The 24,271-nt window shown below is 45.5% G+C and overlaps 1 protein-coding gene across 1 annotated transcript in view; it reads right to left on the reverse strand.

Annotated features, from left to right (window-relative positions):
* LOC138262461 (ATP-dependent translocase ABCB1-like) overlaps positions 1–24,271 on the reverse strand; it is a 691,566-nt gene that overhangs the window by 417,326 nt on the left and 249,969 nt on the right. The window contains exon 9 of the mRNA XM_069212356.1: positions 23,366–23,569. Coding sequence (XP_069068457.1) covers positions 23,366–23,569 — 204 coding nt within the window. The remainder of the gene's footprint in view (positions 1–23,365; positions 23,570–24,271) is intronic.

A 24,271-nucleotide genomic window follows, 5' to 3' on the forward strand; every position in this document is an offset into this window, starting at 1 on the left:
GTGGGCGTGGCACAACAACACCAATTACATTTTGACGGTGTCTCAGATTTATGAGTTTTCGTATACCTAAGGCATCTCCAAAATATAACACCACCCCAGGGGTGGCGTTAGAGTGGCACAACGAGGTGAAATGCTTTTATTTCTTCTCGTTTTTTGCTCTTTCTATGTGTGCTGCATTTTTCAGCACACATATAAAGAGCAAATCGCCACTTAAGATCGTTTTTGTGCTGGAAGGTGTACCTTACTATGGAGCAAGGTTGGCTGCATTGACCCACAGCAGCAAATTTAGCAGCAGGGCAGGTGGAAACCAGAGGTGCGCCATGTTCTAGTAAAAACGGGGCATCCCTGTGTTTTGAAAATGACGATGCATGATGCTGCCAAATTTGGAGCAGAGTCATTTGTCCATTAAATCTGGCCAATTGTTTTTAAATGCCTTTGAGCAGGTTTGAATGCCCATCATGTTGCCTTTACAAATGTTCTCTGCGTGCTATTAGCAGTATCTCAACCCTTGCACTGACTATCATTGCATAATGTAAAAACACTGAGCACTGTGGGCAAGTGGGAAACCAGTCACAAACTGGTTTGCGACTACTAGAACACTGTATATGTGTGTTCCTCATTTTTTTTAATTCATTTCTTATTTTTGCGATTTGAAGCTAGTGTTTACTGATTGACATTTTGCAATGTCAACATGTTCTGAATTGCAAATTGATAATCACAGTTTCAATTCAGTGAATTGGTATTTATGTGTTCAAAGCATTTGCAATCTGTGGATGGTCACAAAACGAGCATTTTGCTCTTGCAAATTACCACCGAGTGGAGGCAGGTGGTAACTACATGCAAATTTTAAAATGGGTCCCCAAAGCTTCATTTCTTTTCACAATGACTGTGTTGTATGCTGTGGTGAGGCGGAGGCACATTTTGGCTGCCGTACATAGGAGAAGGAATAGGCAAGAGAGTATAGGGTCAGAGTTACAGTCTTTGACCAAACAGAGGAAGACAGCTATACAAAGAAAAGGGTTACTAGTAGTGTTATTTTAAATTTAATAGATTAACTGCAACCATTATCACAAATAGAGCATTTTTTAGCTTCAGGAAGTTAACAAGCTATTGTGGATGAGGCAGGGGGCATTTCACTAAGTGCACTTTCTCTTTCTTTTCGAAATTTTCTTGACACCATATTGCTAATAATTAAATGTTGCATTGTGTTTACTCATATACCAGGTGACTTACTAGACACCAGGGTTGCATTTTTCAGAGAAGCAGGTAATTGGCTACATTGATGGAACACATTGCATTTTTTCCTTCAGGTAGATCTGAATCTCGTTAAATATACAGGTAGTGTGTAATAGTTAGTTTTTATTTAGTGATATTGTAGCCTGTTATCCAGGCTGTACCCATAATTCCTACATATTGCACCAATCTGGTGTGTACACTTGTCTGGCTATGGGACAGGTTGGAGATGGTTTGTATTTGGGCATGTAATACAACATAATTTTAATGATATGCATATTCACTTTTCATAAATGCGCTGGGTTTCTTATAATAGTTTAATTTTAGGTGAGAGTGCATATTCTCTTCGCCTATGGATTATGACACCATTCCTGACTCAGCCCACCAGGATAGATATAATATAGCACACTGACAAACCAGGTCCTTGTTAGAGCGGGCATATGTCCTCCTCAATGGGCCTGCATTAGAGGGGGAGGCATTGCAGTATGCATCATATGTGTTTTGAAAAACTGTGGCATGTTGTGGACTATGTTGCATAATATAGCAACATAAAGAGGCCTTCCCTTAGAGATGCTGGAGGACAATAGTGATGATGATGACATATTTCACCTCATGAAAAACATCAAGATGAGGATGCAAACAGAGCCAATAATGGAACGAATGTTGGAACATAAATCACCAAAACTACTTTTAAAGCATGTTTGTTTATTATTGCCATTTTCTACTTGCACAAATTTTCTGTTTTTTTCACAGGCCATTGAACAACAAAGTATTGTTTTCCTTTCAAGTAATGATGTTCAATTCAACATGAAATTATAAAGGTATGTATATATTTTTCACTCTACTGTCTTACTCAGGTTTTTCCTTTCATTCCTGTCACTGGATGTTGTTATATTAGTTGCATGTACATCTGGGGTTTGTCTACTACTGTGCCTTAGTGTACTCTGCTCTTCTACAGAAAAACTGCTGAGAAGTGTGGCCTCTTCATTCTCTTCTAGTACTCGTCCCTCAGCACTTCTTGCATGTCTATTTTTTATTTCATCTAGCACATTTCTTATATTTTCTAGGCCTTTATTGCCACTAACGTATCTTAGTTCTACTTGTAAATTCATGCACATTTGAAATAGAAGACTTGTGGCAGTAGCAAGGCATTCTACTGATGTGCCAAAGCTTTGAGGCCTATTAGTTACATGTCTATGCCGATATTGCCCATTGTAGGAAGTGCCCTTTTTGCATAGTCACCCCCACCCTTTTTGTCCCAGTGCTGATGGTTATGACTCTGAAAGAGCACTAGTGCCTGCTAACCAGGCCCCAGTGTCAGTGTTTTGTCCCTAAAACTGATGTATGTTAATTGTATACGCAATTGGCAAAGACTTTAAACCCATTTGAAGTCCCTGGTAAATGGCACAGCTCCAGCTCGACTTTACCCTCACCATCTGTGGCAAGGTCAAGACACTACTTTCATTATATGCCAGTCACTCCTAATGTAGGCATCCTAAGCCCAGGAGGCAGGGTGCATTATATTAAAGGTGTGGACATAATAGTGTAAGCTTATATGTATTATAGTAGCCTTTCTCCATTTGGGACTATTATAAGTGGTTTGGGAGGCATCGGCCAATATGGGCTGGCACCTGGGCATCTTGAGGTTGCCAACTCCATTGTGGCCCACTGATTTATTTAATGTATGGTATCAAACAACTTGTGTCATTGAGCCTGACTTTAATCTGAAGTTAGATTTAATGTGACATGCACCCAGGCCGCTACCTTAGGGATTACCCACCTGGGTCTCAATGACTTTCCTGTGACCGGGCTGGCAACCTACTAGCTACTGCCACTGAGTCAGGAATCTAACCCCCTTCCAGGAGTTGTGAACACTCCCAGGAGTCAGAAACAAAGGCCTTCCTGGGGGGAAGTGCCATCTACCTCCTTGACAGGATGGCTAATGAGGGGACACATCAAGGGGTTGAGCGTCAAAGCTTACACGGCCTCTGATATGCAATCAGGCGGACTCCCAAAGGAAGACAATGCCATCTCCCTGCCTGCAAGCACATGTGCACCCAGGCAGGTGGGAAAATTAGGTAGTCAGTAAAACATACACCCCAGATAGCTAGACACACCCTTAGGGTGGGTTATCTGGTCTGTACAGCTGAGGATGGGTTCTGCCAGTCTGACTAGTGGCAAAAAAGAGAGTTCTTGGTAGAAAAGCTGACAGCCCCCATTCCCCCAGAGATGTGGTCACTTCAGCAGTGGATTAGCCGCTGGGACTAGTAGCCCATTGGCCACTTGCACCCAGATCTACAATGCCCCTAAATCTAGGACTTAAAAGACACCTCTCACACCAGAACCTCAGATCTGGTTTGACTTGCAACCAAAGGACAAAAAGCAGTACTGATTCTGAGACTTCAGGACTTGCACAAAGCAAAGTTGTGATACTCTGCACCTGTTGAAACCACCCTGAAATTGCACAACTGCGACTCGTCCCAGACGAGAGACCGGATCCAAAAGCTGTGTTGGCACTGTGTAGCAAATTTCCTGCATTTCTAAAGTGACACAGCGTGGTGCCTACAATTTTGGGCCCGTGCTGTGCCACTTTACTGTAAATATGCCCCTCGCATTGCAAAGATAAACACATATGAATTCCATATAATCCTGCTGTATGCTGAAAAATACTCCATTTCATTTGCTGATAGAGCATTCTACAGAGGAGTAGTATGCTTTAACCCTATGTTTTGTCTCTAACTTTTCATAACAGTATTATGTGATTAAAACAAGGCATTTGCTGCTACGTTGTACATTGCAATAAATTAGACCCCGCTGATAAAATGATCACTGTATGACAAATGAAAGTACACAGTACGAATGAAAATAGGTGAATGAAAGGGTGAATGAATGTACAAACCAATGACTGAGTGAATGAATTAATGGCTGAATTTATACATAAATATTTTAGAACAATTCTGAAGTCTGAGGGAAAATATTGCCTTATCTATGATAGAACTCAAAATGGAAAAGGGGAAAGTAAAACAAAAACTCACATTGTAGTGACTGTTAGAAATGGGGTCTTTGGTTGGCAGTCAGGTTACCCCCTGTCCAAGCAAGGACCCTCATTCTAGTCAGGGTAAGTCACACACAATCCAAATTATCCTGTTTCTAACATTGACGATCAGCGGGGAGGATAGGACTTGTATTTGTGCAGTGACATACAGTAGCTAAGTATTTCACTACCTAACCACGGTTAAAGGTCAACTTGATTGTTATCTTTTTTTCTGCAATTTCGTTTTTCCTGTCACTTTTTTACCAAAATCCTCACTCAACATGTCTCAGGCTGGGTCTCAAGCAGGAGATTTTGACCTAGCCTTTTTGGAGTCATACACTGTCAAACAGCTGAAAGGGTTCTGCAGTGATATGGGAGTACACACCCAAGGTGCCTCCAGAAAGGAGGAATTTCAAATGGTGCTGAGGGCCAGGGCAGAAGCCCATTCAGAGGAGGATGCTGAGGAGGAGGAGCCAGAAGATGGCCCTCCAGAGGATTTGTTACCATCAGTGGATGTTACCACTGCAACTGTGCCCCCTGCCAAACCAGGGAGCAGTGTCTCTGATCAAGGCCTGACCGCAGAGGAAAGGAGAGAGGAGAGAGAGTTTCAGGTGCAAATGGCAAGGCTAAAAATTGAGGTTCAACAGGAGGAAAGGAGGGCAGGGAGAGAAGCCAAGCAAGCTGAGGCTGAAAGAGCAGCCAAAGAGATTGAAGCTGAAAGAGCTTAATCTGCCGCTCAGAGAAAAAACGATTGTTGGCTCATGAACTGAGTCTCAAGGAGCTGGAGATCAAGGTGAGACAGTCTGAGTCCAGCAGTAATGGAGGCAGCATACAGACAGGACCTGCTGGAGAAAAGAAGGTTCGTATACCCAAAAATGTGGTGCCCAGTTTTGTGGTGGGAGATGACATTGATAAATGGCTAGCTGCTTATGAAGTTGCACTAAGGGCTCATGAGGTTCCTGAAGGGCAATGGGGCACAGCTATGTGGAGTTATGTGCCAGCACTGGGGATGGAAACACTTGTCACAACCCACTTCAGAAAGCAATTTTACTTGCCAAGTTTGGGCTGACCCCTGAGAAATACCGTCAGAGGTTTGGGGACAGTACCAAACAGTCCACACAAACATGGGTAGATTTCTTTGACTTTTCCAGTAAGGCACTAAATGGATGGGTGCGGGACAGCAAAGTAGATGATTATAAAGGGTTATATGACTTGCTTCTGAGAGAGCATATACTCAATTTTTCTTTTACAGAGTTGTGCCAGCACTTGGTAGATAGTAAGCTGACTGACACCAGGAAGCTTGCTGAGGAGGCAGACCTCTGGGTTAGTGCCAGAGTGTCCAAAAAGGCATCTGGGGGGGGGAATCCCACAAAGGTGGTCAGGGTTCCCAACAGAAGAAAGAGGGGGGAGAAAAACTTCAAAAAAAGGAGTTCTCAAAAGGCCCCCAAAAGAATTCCCAAGGGGGGGTGGATACCATTCCTCTTCTAGGTTTGCAATGAAGCCAGGGTATTTTGATAAAACAGTAGGGGAATCCATCCCCAAATGCTTAGAGTGATACCAGCAATGGACAATCTAAAGGCGACTCCCAGTGCCTCACGAGGGCACAGTCCACCACTGGACAGACAACTAGGGGGGAGACAGTCCCAGTTAGCTTTTGGGAACAGGCAGGGGTTTCCCTAGTGTCCCTGGGAGAAAGAGAGATGGTGCCTAAAATCTACATGCCAGAAAATACTTCAAAATATAGGCAGTGGGTGACCAATGATGGGCAAAGGGTGGAGGCTCTACATGACACAGGACCAGTATGACTACTGTCAAGAGTCAGCTGGTGTCATCAGAGCAGATAGTCCCAGATACATTTCACCAGGTCATAGTTGCTGACAATCGTGAGAGTCACCTACCAGTGGCTCTGGTTCCCTTTGAGTGAGCTCAGATCCCACCTGGAGATGTTAGGTTTGCCTGAGTGGGTCTGCATGACCAAACGGTCCATGGCTGCCCGGGAAGGGAGTTAAGGGCGTCTGGAGCCTAGAACAATGGCCCAGACAGCTGCAAAGAGGAAGAGCAAGAGACGCGGGAAACCCACCTCAGATGTTCCCACGGTGGTTGGCGGGACCCCTGAGGAGGAAGAGGCCCCTTAGCCAACTGGGGAGGACATAGCTGACCTGGGTAACATACCTGAACTTGCTGGCTGGCAAGTAGAGGGTGGGCCAACCAGGGCAGAATTCTGCAAGGGGCAGAAGGAATGTCCCACCATTGAGGGTCTGAGGCAACAGGCCACAGCCCAAGCAGCAGGTGAACCCTCTGACACACACCATATTTACTGGGAGAATGATCTCCTTTACAGTGAGCCTAAGGTTCCCGGTCCTGGGGCAGCACGTGTGCTGGTGGTCCCCCAGTGTTACCGGGCCTTCCTACCGGGACTGGCTTGCAACATTCCCCTGGCAGGACATCTGGGCCAAGACAAGACCTTTAACAGGCTTGTCACCCACTTCCATTGGCCCAGAATGAGGTTAGCCTCTGATAATTTCTTCAGAGCTTGCCCCACTTGCCAAGCTAGTGGGAAGACAGGGAAAAAGCTTAAGGCTCCCCTGCTTCCACTCCCCGTCATTGGCACTCCTTTTGAAAGAGTGAGCATCGACATTGTTGGTCCCTTGGACCCCAAAACTGCCTTGGGCAACAGGTTTATCCTGGTTTTGGTGGACCATGCCACCTGCTATCCAGAGTCAATCCCTCTGAGAACAATGACTGCACCTGTGGTGACCAGAGCCCTGTTGGGAATATTTACCCATGTGGGATTCCCTAAGGAGGTTGTGTCTGACAGGGGCACAAACCTCATGTCTGCGTACATGAAGTCCATGTGGAATGAGTGTGGGGTGACCTTCCGGTTTACCACCCCTTATCATCCTCAATGCAATGGGCTTGTTGAGAGATTCAACAAGACCCTGAAGGGAATGATTAATGGCCTGACTGAAGCCATGAGGCGTAAGTGGGAGGTCCTTTTACCATGCCTGTTGTTTGCTTACAGAGAGGTGCCCCAGAAAGGGGTGGGGTTCAGCCCCTTTGAGCTTCTCTATGGTCACCCTGTCAGGGGACCTCTAAGGATTGTTAAAGAGGGCTCGGAGAAAGCTCCCAAGACACCTCCCCAGGATGTGGTCAGCTACATGCCGGCCCTCTGCAACCAAATCCAACGCTTCTGGAAACAGGCCAAGAGTAACCTCAAGGCCAGTCAAGAGGTGATGAAGAGTGGTATGACTAGAAGACCACTCTGGTTGAGTTCTCACCTGGAGACAAGGTTTGGGTGATGGAGCCAGTACAGCCCAGGGCTCTCCAGGAACGCTGGACTGGCCCCTTTGAGATCATGGAGCGTAAAGGGGAGGCCACTTACCTAGTGGACCTCAAGACCCCTAGGCACCCCCTAAGGGTTCTCCATCACAACAGGCTCATACCTCACTTTGAGAGTTCCGAGATCAGTATGCTCCTGGTCACAGATGAGGGCATAGAGAGGAGAGTGAACCTCTCCTCGTCCTCCTCTCTGCCAAAGAAGGTGATGGGTCAGTCATTCATTCTAACTCCCTGACTCTAAACCAGAGAGGAGACTGCAATGAGCTGTTAGAGCAGTTCTCCTTGTGCTCCCTTACTCCTGGACTGACCCACCTATGTGTTCATGACATTGACACGGGTGACAGCCCCCCTGTGAAGAACAAAATGTACAGGTTATCGGATAAGGTGAAGGCCAGCATCAAGGAGCAGATCTCCAAGATGTTGACTTTAGTAGATATTGAGAAATCCAGTAGTCCCTGGGTAAGCCCTGTGGTGCTGGTTCCTAAGGCTGATGCCCCCGGTGCGAAGCCAGAATTCAGGTTCTGTGTGGACTACTGGGGTCTCAACTCAGTCACATGGACTGATGCTTACCCCATGCCCGAGCTGATGAGCTTGTTAACAGACTAGGCGCTGCCAAGTTCCTGAATACGTTTGATCTTACTTCAGGGTACTGGCAGATCGCCCTGACTGAGGGGGCCAAAGAGAGATCAGCATTCTCTACACCTGATGGCCATTACCAGTTCAGGGTAATGCCATTTGGGTTGAAAAATGCCCGCTACGTTCCCGCTACCTTCCAACGGTTGGTTAACGGGGTCCTAGCTGGCAAGGATGCCTACTGTGCAGCCTACTTGGATGACATAGCTGTCTACAGTTCCAGCTGGGAGGAACACCTGCTCCACCTCAATGAGGTGCTTCAGGCTCTGCAACAGGCAGGCCTGACCATCAAGGCTAGTAAGTGCCCGATTGGGCAGGGTTCTGTGGTGTACTTGGACACCTAGTAGGTGGTGGCAAGGTGCAGCCACTCCGGGCCCAGATTGAAACTATCAAGACCTGGCAACCACCTAGAACACAGACTGAAGTGAGAGCCTTTTTAGGCCTCACTGGATACTACCACAGATTTTTCTAGGGCTATGGTACCATGGTGTCACCCTTAACAGAACTCACTTCTAAAAAACAACCTAGGTTGGTAAATTGGCCAGAGGCTTGTCACAAAGCCTTCGATTTTCTGAAGGAAGCCATATGCACTGCCCCGTGCTCAAGGCCCCTGACTACTCCCAGGAATTTATTGTGCAGACGCATCAGAGCATGGCATAGGGGCTGTTCTAACACAGCTAAATGAGGAAGACTCAGGCCAATCAGTAGCCTTTATTAGCAGAAGGCAATTACCACAGGAACAGAGGTGGAGTGCTATTGGGAGAGAAGCATTTGCTGTGGTCTGGGCACCGAAGAAGTTAAGACCCTACCTATTTGGGACTCACTTCCGGGTTCAGACAGACCACAGGCCCCTCAGATGGCTCATGGAGATGAGGGGTAAGAATCCAAAACTCTTGAGGTGGTCCATTTCCCTACAGGGGATTGACTTTACGGTGGAGCATCGCCCGGGGATTGACCACGCCAACTCTGATAGTCTCTACAAATGCAATGAGAGCTCCATGGAGGTTGGGTAGCTCTTGCCACTTTCAGCTGGGGGAGACACATGTTAGACCTGACAGCCTTAGGGTGGTCACCCATAACTTTTTGCCTGCCTCCCTCCACTTTTGATATACTGTTTTTGCTGGACATGGAAGGTAAGGCACAGATAGATTTAAGTACAGAGAAATGCTCACTTTCTAAAAGTGACATTTCTAAAATAGTAGAGACTTTATTTCAAACAGCAACATTATCTCTGGAATATACGATGAGCAAGGAAACCTGAAATTAACTTTACAGGAATTCTCAAAAGTATTTACTAACTACTACACTGACCTATACTCTATACTCTAACAAGATACATTTTCCTGTTTCACAAATCACTGAATATCATTGAAGATATCACTACGGCATGGCGTACTGGCCTAATCATGATGGCCAGTCACATCTAGATGAACTGTTATCTCAAAGGAGATGTTGGAGCCTATTGGTGGCCTGGCTCTAGGAAAAGTTCTGGGTTTTAATGGCATCACTGAGGAATTCTATTAAGCTAAGGCAAGATTTCATGCACACACTTCTTCTATGTATACAATGAAGCCCTTACCAAGGACCACTTGCCATCCACATTTGAGAGGCCATAATTATAACCCAACAAATACCCACAACATACTAAGCACCGCGGTCGCACCGCCAGGACCGGTGGTTTCGTGCCACTTTTGTCTCAGCGGCTGTAATCCCCCAGGGCAGCGCTACCCAGGGCATTACAAGTCCTCTTCCCGCCAGCCTTTTCATGGCGGTCTGAACCGCCATGAACAGGCTGGTGGAAAGGGGAGTCGCAGGGCCCCTGGGGTCCATGCACTGCACATGCCACTGGCATGGCCAGTGCAGGGGCCCCTGCCACGGCCCCATGGAGCTTTTCACTGTCTGCATAGCAGACAGTAAAAAGCGCGACGGTTGCAACTGCACCCGTCGCACCGCTGCAACACCGTCGGCTCCATTTGGAGCCGGCTCCCGTGTTGCGGCCGAGATCACCGCTGGGCCAGCGGGTGGAATCCAGGCTTCCGCCCGCTGGCCCAGTGGGGATCTCCAAATTGACCCCACGGGAGTGCGGCCGCATTGACGGCTGCCCGGCGGTTTCAACTTGGCAGGCGGCACTGAGGGCCTATGTTCTTTATTAAAAATCCAGTGAACATCTGATAAGCCTGCCAGCCTTAGGGTGGTCTTTTGACTGCTTGCCTCCACTTTTTCTGGATTTTTGCTTCTGTTGGCCTTAGGAATCTGTGCACATTTACTCTGCCAACCAGTGATAAAGTGATTGCACTCTGTCCCCTAAAGATTGTTTGATCAATATATACCGGATTGGCATATATAATTCACATGTAAGTCCCTTGTAGAGTGGTATACCATATTCCCAGGGCCTGTAAATTAAATGCTATCAGTGAGCCTGCAATACTTATTGTGCCACACACTTAAGTAACACTTTAAAACATGCCCCAGGCCTGCTCTTTCAGCCTAAGTGCAGTGTCCCACTGCCATGTCAACTTGGCATTTAGAAACCCCTTGCCAAGACTTTAACTTCATGTTTATTACATATGTTACCCCTAAGGTAATCTCTAGGTACCCCATAGGGCAGGGTACTATGTAATTAAAAGGTAGGACATGTAGTTTATGTTTTACATGTCCTAGTAGTGAAAAACTCTTAAAATAGTTTTTCAGTACTGTGAGGCCTCTTCTTCCCTTAGGATAACATTCAGGATTCCCTATTACATTTAATAAGCTGTAATTCCTACATGAGAGGAGGTAGATATGTCATTTTTATTACCTATGAACAGGTAATGATAACGCTTTTTAATATTAAAGTCAAATTTATCAATATAAGTTGGAGAATGCCACTTTTAGAAATGTGGCATTTTCCTGCCCTTATCACTCTGTGTCTGCAGCATGTCTTAGGTCACATGACTGGGTGTAGCTGACAGTTAGGACTTTGTGAATTCCTCCCAGACAGACACGCAGTAGTGAGATTAGCAGACCCTGAATTGCTCATCAACTGGCAGGATGGTGGGGGGAGCTGAGCTGAGCACTGCGACACTTGTATCTGAATGGCTTTCTGACCCTGTATTATCATTGCTGCCAGCTTGGAGACAGGGGAGGGAAGACCAGAAACTCCCAGGACATCAAAGAGCCTTTCTGGAAGCTTCACCCACCTTCTAGAAGCAGGGCACCAGGGTATAGAAATAGGGCTTCTCTTTTCTGTTTAGTACTGGACCTGCATTTGGTCCCTCAGAAGACTGTCTGCTACTGTGACCTGCTGTGCACTTTGCCAGACTGCTGCTAATCCTGGAAGGATTGCTTTGGTTCCTGGAGCCTGTCCTGAACCCCCAGAGGCCAGCCCTGCTAGGAGCCTTGCATCTTCAACTGTACCCAGGACTTCTAGAAGTGACTGCAAGTGCTAGTTTGCTGGCCTTCTGTTCAAAGCCACTAGGACATAACAGGCTGTCACCATCTTGAGCCCACAAGTGGACCCAACCTAAGTGAGCCCTGAACCTTCAAAGGGTCTCATCCACTCCAGGACCCTTGGTTGTGGTGCTAAAGGTGCCCAGATAACCATTTTCCAAAACAGATGACACACAAAATTTGCCCAAAAAGTGCTCTGAGAATCAGGAGGAGACCAAGACCAGCCTACTCGTCTGTCCACCCGAGGTGAATTGCCAGTCAAATTGGACTTTGCGACTTCTCCCACTATGTTGTTCTCTGTAGCAGCTAACCTATTTGATTGGTCCTTCTCCAAAGGGGTGTCCATCCCCCCGGAGCTGTCCTCTGTTACAGCCTCCTGCTTCATTCCACTGGAGAAGTTTGGCAATTACATCCAAAGATAAAAATCTTTACTGCAGCTCTACTCCATGGCTATCTGTTGATGACACTAATATTGCGGACACTCTGCAGCCTTGCCCCTCTGAACTTCTACCTTCTCAGATACTTTTGATGAAAAAATATTCTAAGACCGAAGGTAAGTGCTGACCGGGCCCAATCAATTTTGTGCATCTGAACTGCCCCCCATCACATTCAGCCTTAACTTTTTACTCTGCCCTGGTCTAGTATGACCAGATGTCCATGGTTTAAAAATTCATGACTCCGGTTCAAATTATTGCATTTTGTCATTTTGATGTCAAGTCATTTAATAAATTGACTCTATTTTTCAAAATGTGTTTGGGATTTTTATTGTGCAGTGTTTCCACTTTAATATTGTTTGTGTGCTACATGAATACTTCACACCTTGCTTCTAAGTTGAGCCTGACTGATTTCTGTGGAAAGCTACCCAGGGTTGAGAACAGGTTAATTTGGTGACTTTTTATGGTTGCTCCTTGACCAGGTGCTCACACGTCAGTCAACCAACAACTCAATTTCCCACACTGGTGTTCAGCACCATGGATCAGAACTTGTGTTTGTGCAGTACCATACAGAGATTTCTGTTACACTAAAATCCCAGATAAATAATTTGACATCCGATTTACTTTCTTTAAATTCCTACTTAGTTCCTCTTTTTCCCCCTTTTTTCTAAACGTAAGTGCCTAACCTTCTTTTTTTATTGCACTGTGGATGCCTGCAACATTTATACCTTCAAAAAGGCTGAGCTGCTGAAACTCTGCTAACAGAAGGGACTAAAAGCAGCCAAGGGGCTACCAAGTTGGATTTTCAGGTAGCCCTCAAGATCATTGGAGAAGAGCAGATAACGTTGGCCACCTCAGAAGCGGATGAGATGGAAGACAATGAGGAGGAGGAAGCACAAAGAGAGAATGGGAAGAGTGATGACAAAGCCAGGGCCCTCAACTCCTCCATTGACCCACCCCAGCAGATTACCAGGATGGGACAGGGAGCAGTGTGTGTGCCAGGGGCCTGACCCCAGGGGAGCAGGAGAACAGGAGGGAGGAGAGGAAACTCAAGCTGGAGAAGACCAATTTAAGAATGGAAGAGAAAAGGATGGCACATGAACTCAAACTTAAGGAGCTGGATATTAAAGTAAACCAATTGGAGTCCAGCAGAAATAGCGGCAGAGAATCCGTAGTGTCTACTGGAGAGGTAAGAGTCCACAACCACAAAGACCTGTTGCCTGTTGGTGGAAAATAATATAGCTAAATGGTTCCCAGCAAATGAAGTTGCTCTGACGGTACACAGGATACCAGAGGAGTACTGGGGGTAGCTTGTGGAGGTACATGCCCAAGATTGGGAGGGACATAGTACTAACACGAAAGGTAGAGGACCAGAACAAGTGCGCTGGCCAATCTTCTTTCCAAATTTGTTTGATCCCTGGAAAATACAGGCAAAGGTTCAGGGACAGTCACAAACTCCCAAACCAGGCTTGGTGAACTTCATAGATTATGCCAGCAAGGGACTTAAGGGCTGGGAGAGGGGCAGCAAGGTAAATGATTTCACTGGGCTGTACAACAATTCTGAGGAAGCACATGCTCAATACTTTTTCAGAGTTTCATTAAAAAAATATAGATAGCAAGCTGACCGAGCCCAAGATGCTTGCTGAGAAGGCAGACCTCCGGGTCAGAGCCAGAGTGTGCAAGAAGGTACTTGGGGGGGACTCCCAAAAGGGTGGTCAGGGTTCCCACCAGAATAAAGAAGGGGGGATAAAAAGAACGAGTACTCTCAAGGCCCCCCAAAATAGTTCTCAAGGAAAGGGACCCAATCCCAATCTGGCTACCAGAAGAAAGGCTTCTCTGACAAGAATCACAACAAGACTAACCTCAACTGCTGTGAATGTCATAAATATGGGCATACAAGGGTGATCCCAAGAGCCCCAAGAAACAGAACCTCCAACTGGAGGTAAACCTCCCAGGGTTAGTTAGTGTAGTGCTTAGGCAGGCGATGGCCCCAGTGTGAGGGGGGGGGGTCAGTGTGCTTACCCTATTGTTCCTGGGTGATGAGGTGATGTTGTCCAATGCCCACATGCCTTCCCATACTGCAAAGCATAGGCAGTAGATCACCATCAACTGGCAGAGAGGATGGATGCTCTGTGGGGGCACAGGAGCCTGTATGACTATGATAAGGTGTCATCTGGTGTCCTGAGACCAAATGATTCTCAATACATTTACCAGGTTGTAGTACCAGACAACCAGTAGAGCCACTACCTTGTGAATCTAGTTCCCTTTGAATGGTGGGTGGGGGGGGGTCTCAGATCTTCTGAAAGTTGCTGTAAGCCCAGCCATGCCTGTGGATTGTTTGCCAGGGAATGATCTTGTGCACACTGCCTGGAAGGAAGTGGAGCTCAAGTCACACCTGGGAATGTTGGGGTTGTCTGAGCAAGTTTGTGTGACTACCAGGTCCATGAGTACCCAGAATGGGAGTCAGAGGTATGGAGCCTGGGACATGTCCCAGACAGCTGCCAACAGAAGGAGTGGCAAGGGGTGTGAAAAGCCAGCCCCTGAGTGTTCCCTAGAGGAGATGGGTGGGGCACTGTAAGAGGCTGCCCCAGAGCCTTCTGTGGAGGACATTGCCTCGTCTGGTGACCTGCCTGAGGTTGCAGGATGACAAGCTAAAGGAAGGCCCACCAGAGTTCTGCAAGGCACTGAGAGGGCTAGTGATATTTCTGGGAATCACTGCATCTGTTTGTAAAACAACCTTCTGTACAGTGAGTCTAAGGCACCTATGCATGGGCCAACATAGGCACTAGTTAATCCCCAATACTACAGGGCCTTCTTACTGGGGCTGTCTCAGGTGATTGGCATGACATCTAGGGCAGAATAATACCTTTTCCAGGTTTGACCCCCCCCTCACTGGCTCAGGATGAAGGTGCTCTCAGATACATTACGCAGGACTTGCTTGACCTGCCAGGTCAGTGGTGAGACAGGGAAAAAGCTGAAAGCTCCCCTGCATCCCTTACCTGTTTGTTGTTGGCATCCTCTTCAAAAGGGTGGGCATCAACATTATTGGGCCCTGCCAACAGGTTTATACTTGTTTTGGTGGACCATAATGCGAGATACCCAAAAACTATACCTATCAGGACTGCAACTGCAGTAGCTGGGGCCCTAATGTGGATTTTTACCAGAGTGGGTTCCCCTAAAAAAAGTGGTATCTGAGTGTCATGTGGGCATTGAGTTTTCTGTTTTAACTGTTTTAATTTAGGGCTACAAAATGGCTCAGTGGCTTAGAGACACTACTTGTGGTGGAAATGACTGTAAATAGGCATCAATCTGTTCCCGAGAGGCATCACAATCCCCAGTATAGAGGCTATCATAAAATGCTACCTCATCAGGGTTCATAATTAAACCCCCTCACTTTGAATCTTGACATTAGATCTAATCTGAAAGGCTAGCATCCAAATTTTTCATTGTTTTCAAGTTTTATTTTCAAAACAAGAAAGATAATAAGCCTGGCTCTTTGTATTAGCCCTAGCCCATATCCATTTTTAAAGAGATGTTTGAATACAATAGAAGATCCTTGAGCTAGCCGCTGACTAATCCATTGGCGTACTTAATTTCCTGCTGTATCAACGCCCGCACCATGCAGACTACCTTTAGCTTCCTAAAGGTCACATTCCCATTGGTAAAATTAAGTGTCTGCTCTGGGACAAAATCTTTCATTGCTTTCAACACCATCAGGATTTAGGTTGTGCCCATATTTATCTATTAAGAGTCAACAAGTTTAGTTTCCAAAGTATCTATTCAGTACTTATCAAGCTGAAGGTTCTCATCAAAAGTCCAGCAAGAAGGATTCTGCTAGGTGTAGAACAACTTTCCCTTTATATTTAGAAACCAAACTTTATGGTTTGAGCTCACCAGTGGGGAGATCTGAATATCTAGACATGAAGCCAAAGGTTAGCGAGCAAAACCATTAACAATCCAGGAAATAGACTAATGTGGTGAAGAAGAATAAATGAATCCATATTCTAACTGTTGTCAGTTTTGCCACGCATTGACTAAAGAGTATGATTCCAAGAACTGTTTTATAGCTCCCTTTGTTTTATGCACGCAGTTTTCTCCGTGAAAATTCAACAGAAAATCATTGATTCCTGGCTGTAAGATGGGGTTCAACCCTGATGAAGCTTCCCTAGCAATATATTGAAGACCAAGGGTTCGTCGAACTTGGGGCCATAAGCAGCAGATATTGTAAACTAGATTCCATCTTTTCCTAACTGAGAAATGAACCAATGTCCCAAATGATCCACCTTTACTGTAACTAGATGCTATTCCCTACTCTGCACCAGAAGGGTAACCTCTCGCTGTGGGGCATCAACCCCAGCAACTACCATGACCTCATAGCCAAACTTAGAAAGTTTGTGAGCCTCGTTTAATGACAGATGTATCTCCTGTAAGCATTTTATGTGTGATTTAAGCATGAGAAACTCCTCTTTAACGAACCCAATCGGCTTAGCAAATCTTACACTCATAATGAGCAAATCCTGGTTGGCACCATCAAAACTATTAGTCAACATTTACATACTATGTTTGAATTCTGATGCTCTTTGCCTTCATCCTCATGCTGCCGGGCATTTTACTTCCTTTTTTTGGCTTTTTGCCACAGAACCTATCCCTCAACTTTGTTCAGAGTGGGAAAAAAAACACATTATCAAAGATAATAAGCCATGAACTCCCGATTCTTGCTCCTCCTCCGATCCAGCCTGATACCCTTGCCCCCCACAATGACCGAGTCCCATACCATGGTAACAAGTGTCAGCACTCAGTATGGTATAAATGAAACACCTAATCAGTAGAATATCCCCATTCAACCAAGGCATGCCACTGCAGGGGACATCACTGGGCCGACAGTCTGCAATTAAATACAACATACAAGATAAATTAAGCTCCAAAAATCTGAAGTGCATAAAGAGGAAATATAGCAAAGAAAAAGAGAAATGAAGATCAGCTAGTTTAAAGAGACACTAAAGACTTACAGGTTCAGGTATAATATGTAACCTGCTAACTACGAAGGTGTCACATCACTTATCATTGAGATCACACGTTAGAAGTCAAGCATACGTCAGAGATCACTCAATACATAAAGGAAATATTCAGCCTAACGTGTAGCGCTACGCTACCAAATCTCCACCCCCTGTACTAGCATCCTTCTTCTATTGACTAAGTAGCTCCTGCACTTGGGCTAAGCGACTGCAAACATTTTCTTGCCTGCATATTTTTTTTTAAATTAGTAGGTTCAAGTAAAAAAGATGGTGTGCTGGTATTTGTTCTCAAAGTTGCCATCTCTTCTTCACAATTTCGCAACAGAAGTCAGAATTTACTAGAACCTCTACCCTATGAGATCTAATCAGGGTCTTTGGGTGTGCCACCTGATAGATAAGCTGTCTCAAGATTAAGTTTCCAACCTAGATTAGGATAGCATGTGGATACTCTGCACCTCAGCCCTTACCAGTTTATGGGCAGGAAGCAGTGTGCTCTTTGTATAGCACTACACATGTCCCAATCGTGGAACTGCGGAAAGACTTCCTTAGACAGGCAAACACTGTCGGATTTTATATCATCTCCCTTATTGCCCCCCGGGGATCTAGGAAGGTAACAAATTATTTCTACGAAAGTAATTTTCCAGCCTTGTCCCCTGGTGGTCCATCTGGGCTTGGCTGCTCTGAACAACCCCTACCAGTCCACTGTGTCTGGTTTCCATTTTAGATATCTTAGATTGTAAGATGTCCATATTTTTATACAGTTTACACGGTACAACCTATTTTTTTTTGGATGCACAGTTTTTCAGTGATGTTATTCTTCCTGCTCTCTTCTCTAAAGAGCTGAATAAATTCAGTAATGGAACATAGCTATGTCTCAGCCTGATCCAAATTAGCTTGCTGCTTTGTCACAATATCTGAGGGGGAGGCCAAGGGCATTGTAACAACTGTATGCACCTTGGGCAGTCTAAGCACTGTTTTTGGAGGTTTACGATGATGTTGACTAGGAGGGGTAAATTGGACTCCCTCAAGGTAACACAATATCTCGCCCTCTCAGGACCAATACAACCCAAGAACCTTTCATCAAAGGCCTGTGTCACTAACTCCTCCACCAGTTTGGTCAAGGGTGGGTTGAAATTGCAATCCTACTGTCCTTAGGATTGCCATCTCCTTCTTTCAGAAGGTCAGTTGATGTTGATAGTACATCTTTAGAGACATCAATTGCCATATTCATCCCCTCCCTCTCTTCATCCTACAAGTATAATGGACTACTTGTCTTGGGCCATCAACGTATCTTTGTCTTTTTTTTACATTGCTTGAGTCAGGGGTAGAAAAGTCTGAGCCTTCTCATCTGAGACCATAGAAAGGGCAGACCCTCTAAAATAGACTCCTGCATTTGAATAAATGAAGCACCATATTTGTATCTAAGCCCCTCATCCTGCAATTGTCAACCTCAATAAACCCCCCCTCCAGTTTGGCTCAAGACGGGAGACTTGGTTGCTTGTCCAGCAGACAATGGAGGCCTCCATAAAATGTCTATCCATTTGGGAAACAGCTAGAGGGTAATCCCATTTAGGAATACTGGTGATCATCCAAGCCAAAAATACTGCTGAGTCTAAATTATCACTACTCAGGGAGCCCTCTCCCAGGAAATACCAGCAGCACCAAAGTCTTTTATTGCTTTTTCAGAGGGATTTACAGACGAAGAGGGTCCTGTTTTATAGAGAATGGTGTGAATATTTACCTTTCTGATACACCTCTAATTCTACCTAGGTGCAACATGGTCAACACCTTCTAGGGATGTAGGGCCAGTGTTTTTTTCTCCTCCCATTCCAGAGTCCTCAGATTTAGGGGATAAGGAGCTCTGCAGTGAAGCAGCCACGTTTTAAGTGATGTGACTGTAGGAGGCTGGCCTGCTTTGTGGTGGGTACCTGAGGTCCTTCCACCTTATACCAGGTTCAGTTATCCCTTATTAGTGAAATGTAGGCAGTGTTCTAGCAGCTTAGGTTGTCTAGAGGTAGATGTAGCAGAGCACCTTAGGCTGAACTAGGCGACATGCAAAGCTCCTGCAATACCACTATACTTACACAGTACTTATACACAATAAAAGACAATACTCAGTGTTACCAAAAATAAAGGTACTTTATTTGAGTTACAGAAGGCCAAAAATATCTTAAAGGCAATACTCCTTCTGGAGGTAAGTATTAATCACAATATATACACTAGCGGCCAAAATCAGGTAAGTAAATAGTCATAGAACAGTGCAAACAGTAGAAAATACAATATAATGCAACACAAACCATATACTAAGAAAGTGGAATGTGAATCACAAATTCCCCTCTAGGCAAGTGTAGTGCATAGAGGGGTGCTGGCAGTGTATGAAAACACCAATGGTAAGTAAAATACCCACCCCAGAGCCCAGGAAAGTAGGAGTAAAGTACTTCAAGTTTCTTCAGGACACACTACAAGACGTGATAAGAGTTATTGCAAGAACCAAGCAAGACTGCAAGCAACAAATGGTGGATTCATTGACCTGAAGATCTGTGAAGAGAGGAGACCAAGTCCAGAAGTCGCAGAAGATTCCAGGAAGGACAGGAGCCCCTGCCAACCTAGAAGATGGTGCAAAAGGGGATTCTCCGGTTAGCAGAAGTGTGCAGAAGAGCACCAAAGAAAATGGTTGCAGGTTCCTGCGTGGTGCAGGAGGTGCCCCACGTTGAGATGTTGGAGGCAAGCTGTTTTCGTCGCTGGAGTTGTCCAACAAGCCTTGGTTCAAGCAAGGTCGTGGTTTCCGTCAAAATGGCGCTTCATCAACCAAGGAGAGACCTGGGGGCCTCAACTCAGACTGAGGAGACAGAGGGGACTACCCACACTGGAGAGACCCCACAGATGACCAGGCAATACCCACAGTAGTCTCAGGACACAGGGACAAAGAAGATGCAAAGTGCAGTTGGTGCGGCACAACAAAAGAAGGTCCAACGCTGCCAGAGAACAACTCAGCGAGTTCTGTGTCACAGGATAGAGTGTTGGGGACCTGGGCTACATTGTGCATGAAGGATTCTTGAAAGTAGTGCATACAAGCCAAAGGAGCTGGAGATGATGCGGTGCACAGGGGTACTGTCATATTCCTGGAAGGCAAGCTCTCACCGCCACCAAACCTGGACAGCTGGACCTTAGGACAGTCTGGGTCATGTTGTTCCAACACCTGTGTTCCAGGGAGCATGCTCATCGCCAGGAGAGGTGTCCCAGAGAACCGATCGTTATCACAGAAGGTGCTTGCAGAAGCAGGGAAGTGACCCCGTCACTCCACTGGAGATTCCTTCAGTTCTTCTGGTGCAGGGTGAAGACAGGGAGTCCTCAAAGCATGCACACCTTGGAAAATGTTGCAAATGCTGGCTGGACCTGAAGTTGCAGGTCACAGGAGTCGTCCTGGATATTTTGTTGCAGTTACAGCGGTTCCTGGAGCAGTCTGCAGTTGATCTGACGATCAGGAGCTGAAGCAGAGGATGCAGGGAATTCCTGGAGGATTCTTGCAAGCTCAATCTGAAGAGGAACCCACAGGAGAGAGCCTAAATAGCCCTGAGATGGGGATTGGCTACCTACCCAGGTATGCACCTATCAGGAGGGCCCTCTGGTGTCACCTGCTGGCACTGGCCACACAAAGATCTCCAGAGTGTCCCCACATGTTTGAAAACAAGATGGCTAATGCCAGGGACAGACTGGAGGAGCTCTGGGCACAACCCCTGGGGTGGTGATGGACAGGGGAATGGTCACTCCCCTTTCCTTTGTCCAGTTTCGTGCCAGAGCAGGGACTGAGGATCCCTGAACTGGTGTAGGCTGGCTTATGAAAGGAGGGCACCTTCAAAGCATTTCCAGAGGCACTGGGAGGCTACCCCTCCCAACCCTGTAACACCTATTACCAAAGGGAGAAGGTATAACACCCTCCTCCCAAAGGAAATCGAATATTCTGCATTCCTGGGACTGAGCTGCTCAGTCCCCAGGAGGGCAAAAACCTGTTTGTGAGGTGGCATCAGCTTTAGCTGCAGTGCAAGCCTCAGAGAGCTGATTTGGCAGTACTGGGTGTCCATGGTGGAGCCCCCAGGATGCATGGGTTTGGCCCCAGGAATACAAGATTTGGAATGGGGGGATAATTCCATGATCTTAGACACCTCACATGGCCATATTCGGAGTTACCATTGTGAAGCTACATATAGGTATTGACCTATATCTAGTGCACACGTGTAAGGATATCCCCGCACTCATGAAGTTCAGGGAATTCACCCTGGAATGCGTGGGGACACCTTTGCCAGTGCAAGGGTGCCCTCACACTTAGTAACTTTTCACCTAGCCTTCAGTAACTGAAGGTTAGATATATAGGTGACTTATAAGTTACTTTAATACAGTAAAAGTGGCTGTGAAATAGTGTGTGCACCAATTCACTCAGGCTGCAATGGCAGTCCTGAAGAAAGGTTTGTCTGAGCTCCTTATGGGTGGCAAAATAAATTTTGCAGCCCATAAGGATCTCCTGGAACCCCCTGCCCTGGGTACCTAGGTACCATATACTAGGGACTTATAAGGGGGGTCCAGTGTGCCAATTGGAATTGGAATATGAAGTCACTAAACTATAGTGACTAATTTGGAAGCAGATAAAGCATAAGTACTGGATTTCTGGTTAGCAGAACATCGGTGACACAGTTAAGCACTACTGACAACACACACATTAGGCCACAAACTATGAGCACTAGGGTCCTGGCTAGTAGGATTCCAGTGAGAAAGGCAAAACACACTGACAGATAGGGTTTCAACTATGAGCACTGGGGTCCTGGCTAGCAGGATCCCAGTGAGGCAGTAAAAACACACTGACACACACTCACAACCAGGCCAGAGTTGAGGTAACCATGCTAGATAGAGGTTGCTTTCTCACAGTGACTTCCTGGCGATCAGTGACACTCAGATTCTGTGGGCAGCATTCCTCGCTGTGAGACACCTGATAAAGACTAGTGAGCTGACTTCCCTCAGGCATCGATCAAACCCAGCCAGGTCAGGCAGTCCAAGCACTCCAAACAAAACTTCCCTTTTATCAGGACCTCGCTGTGGGATCTGCCATGCAGATCTCTAATTCCCTGTAATAAGCACTGGTCTGCCCAGGTCTTGACTGGCAGGTAGGTGTACAGCATCTGGGCTCTGACTTTTGAGCTGCCCTGGGACTCCGTAGGAGCGATCACACCATCACAAAAGAGTTAGCTCTTCCTCTCCTTTGCCCTCGTGTCTGTCTCATCATCCTGACACTGTTGAGAAGCTTAAACTTTGACTTCTGATTACCTCACGCTGTCTTTTACCATGACCAGCTGCCTGAGGCAGATCCCAGCCTTGGCTAGCCCAGTGCTGCCATCTTGCTCACAAGTGATTTCCAGCAGCTGAGCGAGCTGAGTTTTTTATTTAGGAAATCTAGTGGTCCTCCTTCTCTACAAGACTTGTGGGAACTACAAGAGTGGATGAGGGGGACATCCACCAGATTTCAACAAATGTCCCTTATCCATCACTCTCGAAATTAGGCCCCATTTAACATACATAAAAGCATTTAGAAGAGAGGTCCTGTACAAATGCTGAATGCCTAAAAAAAACACAAAATCAAGTTTAGGACCAGAAAACACATATGATTGCCTAGAAACCCTAAAGCAAAATATTTGGGCCCATATTTATACTTTTTTTACCGCCACACTTGCGTCTTTTTTTTACACAAAAGTGGCACGAACTTACAAAATACAATGATATTTTGTAAGTTTGCGCTTGCTTTTGCGTCATAAAAATGACGCAAATCCGGCGCTAAAAAGTATAACTATGGGCCTTGATGACCAGATAAACTACAAGATTTACCACCCTTGCAACTGTTGCACATCTGTTAACCTACATGACAGTTGCTATGCTGTATGCTATGCTGTTTTTTAGGAGGTCAGATACTTGTCTGTGTTCTACTTTGCAACATTTTACTTCTATGAAGAACATTGTCGCCGTTATACTTGTAATTATAATTTTAATGAAGCAAGCACTGCTTAATGCGTTTTGTCATTCATCAAAATGGAATTTTGAAAAAATATTACCAAATTCATCCCACAAATTAACGTCACTAAACTCGTCCTGATTTCATTTTTTGCTACGCAACTCACTGCATGTCTCAAAACAGAAATAATGCATGTGTGTGTCTTAGTATTTTTGATACTATCATTACATAATACAACAGTGTAGCATCTTACTTCTGGGAGGTTGGAAATGAAGTCATAAGCATTGGCTTCTATGGCAGCCTGCTGAATTTCAGAGTCAGTTACGCCTTCTCTGCCGTATCGAATGTTGTCTGCAATTGTTGTACGAAAGAGGACGGGCTCCTGACTCACAACTCCAATCTTCTCTCTCAGCCATTTCACATTGATGGTTCGGATATCATGACCATCCAGAGTAATCTACAAAATAACAGAAGTAGCCACTCAATTTCTTAACACTTCTTTAACTAGTATTAGCCTTAAAAAGGTTACCATCCATAAAAGACATACTGGTATTGTTTAAAATGCACAATATAAAACGTTAATCTGAATTAAGTTCCAGTTTATGAATTGCCATTTGTAACTTTTAAGTAACACTTTTTTAGCGTCAGTGAGGGCCATCTTACTGCCAATTAGAGTAATAAGGGTAGCAAGATCGGGAAAGTGCGTTTTTAGGTATCTTGTCAAAATGTAACAGTTCTAATTCCTCTTGGGAGGTTTCTTTTCTAAAATGTAGACTACACCTGGTAAAAATTGTTTGCTCTAAAATTTAGAAAAATAATACTCATGTGCTTTCTTTAAATAATGTGGCTTGTTGGCTGCTAATTGCTTTTTTCATAATTTTCTAGTGAATTGTGTAGACTTTAAACAGCAGTCAGTGTATACGCTTCTTTACTTTAGAGTATGTGTTAGACCTGGCGTGCTTGGGGTTGTCTCCACTAACTTTTGCCTCTACTTCCCAGATTGTTGCTTTGTGTTGGACTCTGTTTTTGCTTTTTTAGTTACTATGGGTACTTTAGCACTGCTGTCCAGTGCTAAAGTGCAAGTGTTCTCCATGTGAAATTACATGTGTAATTGACTTTTCCACAAGTGGCATATTTGATTTACTCATACGTCCCTAGT

This window comes from Pleurodeles waltl, chromosome 10 (assembly GCF_031143425.1).
Source record: "Pleurodeles waltl isolate 20211129_DDA chromosome 10, aPleWal1.hap1.20221129, whole genome shotgun sequence".
Lineage (NCBI taxonomy): Eukaryota > Metazoa > Chordata > Amphibia > Caudata > Salamandridae > Pleurodeles > Pleurodeles waltl.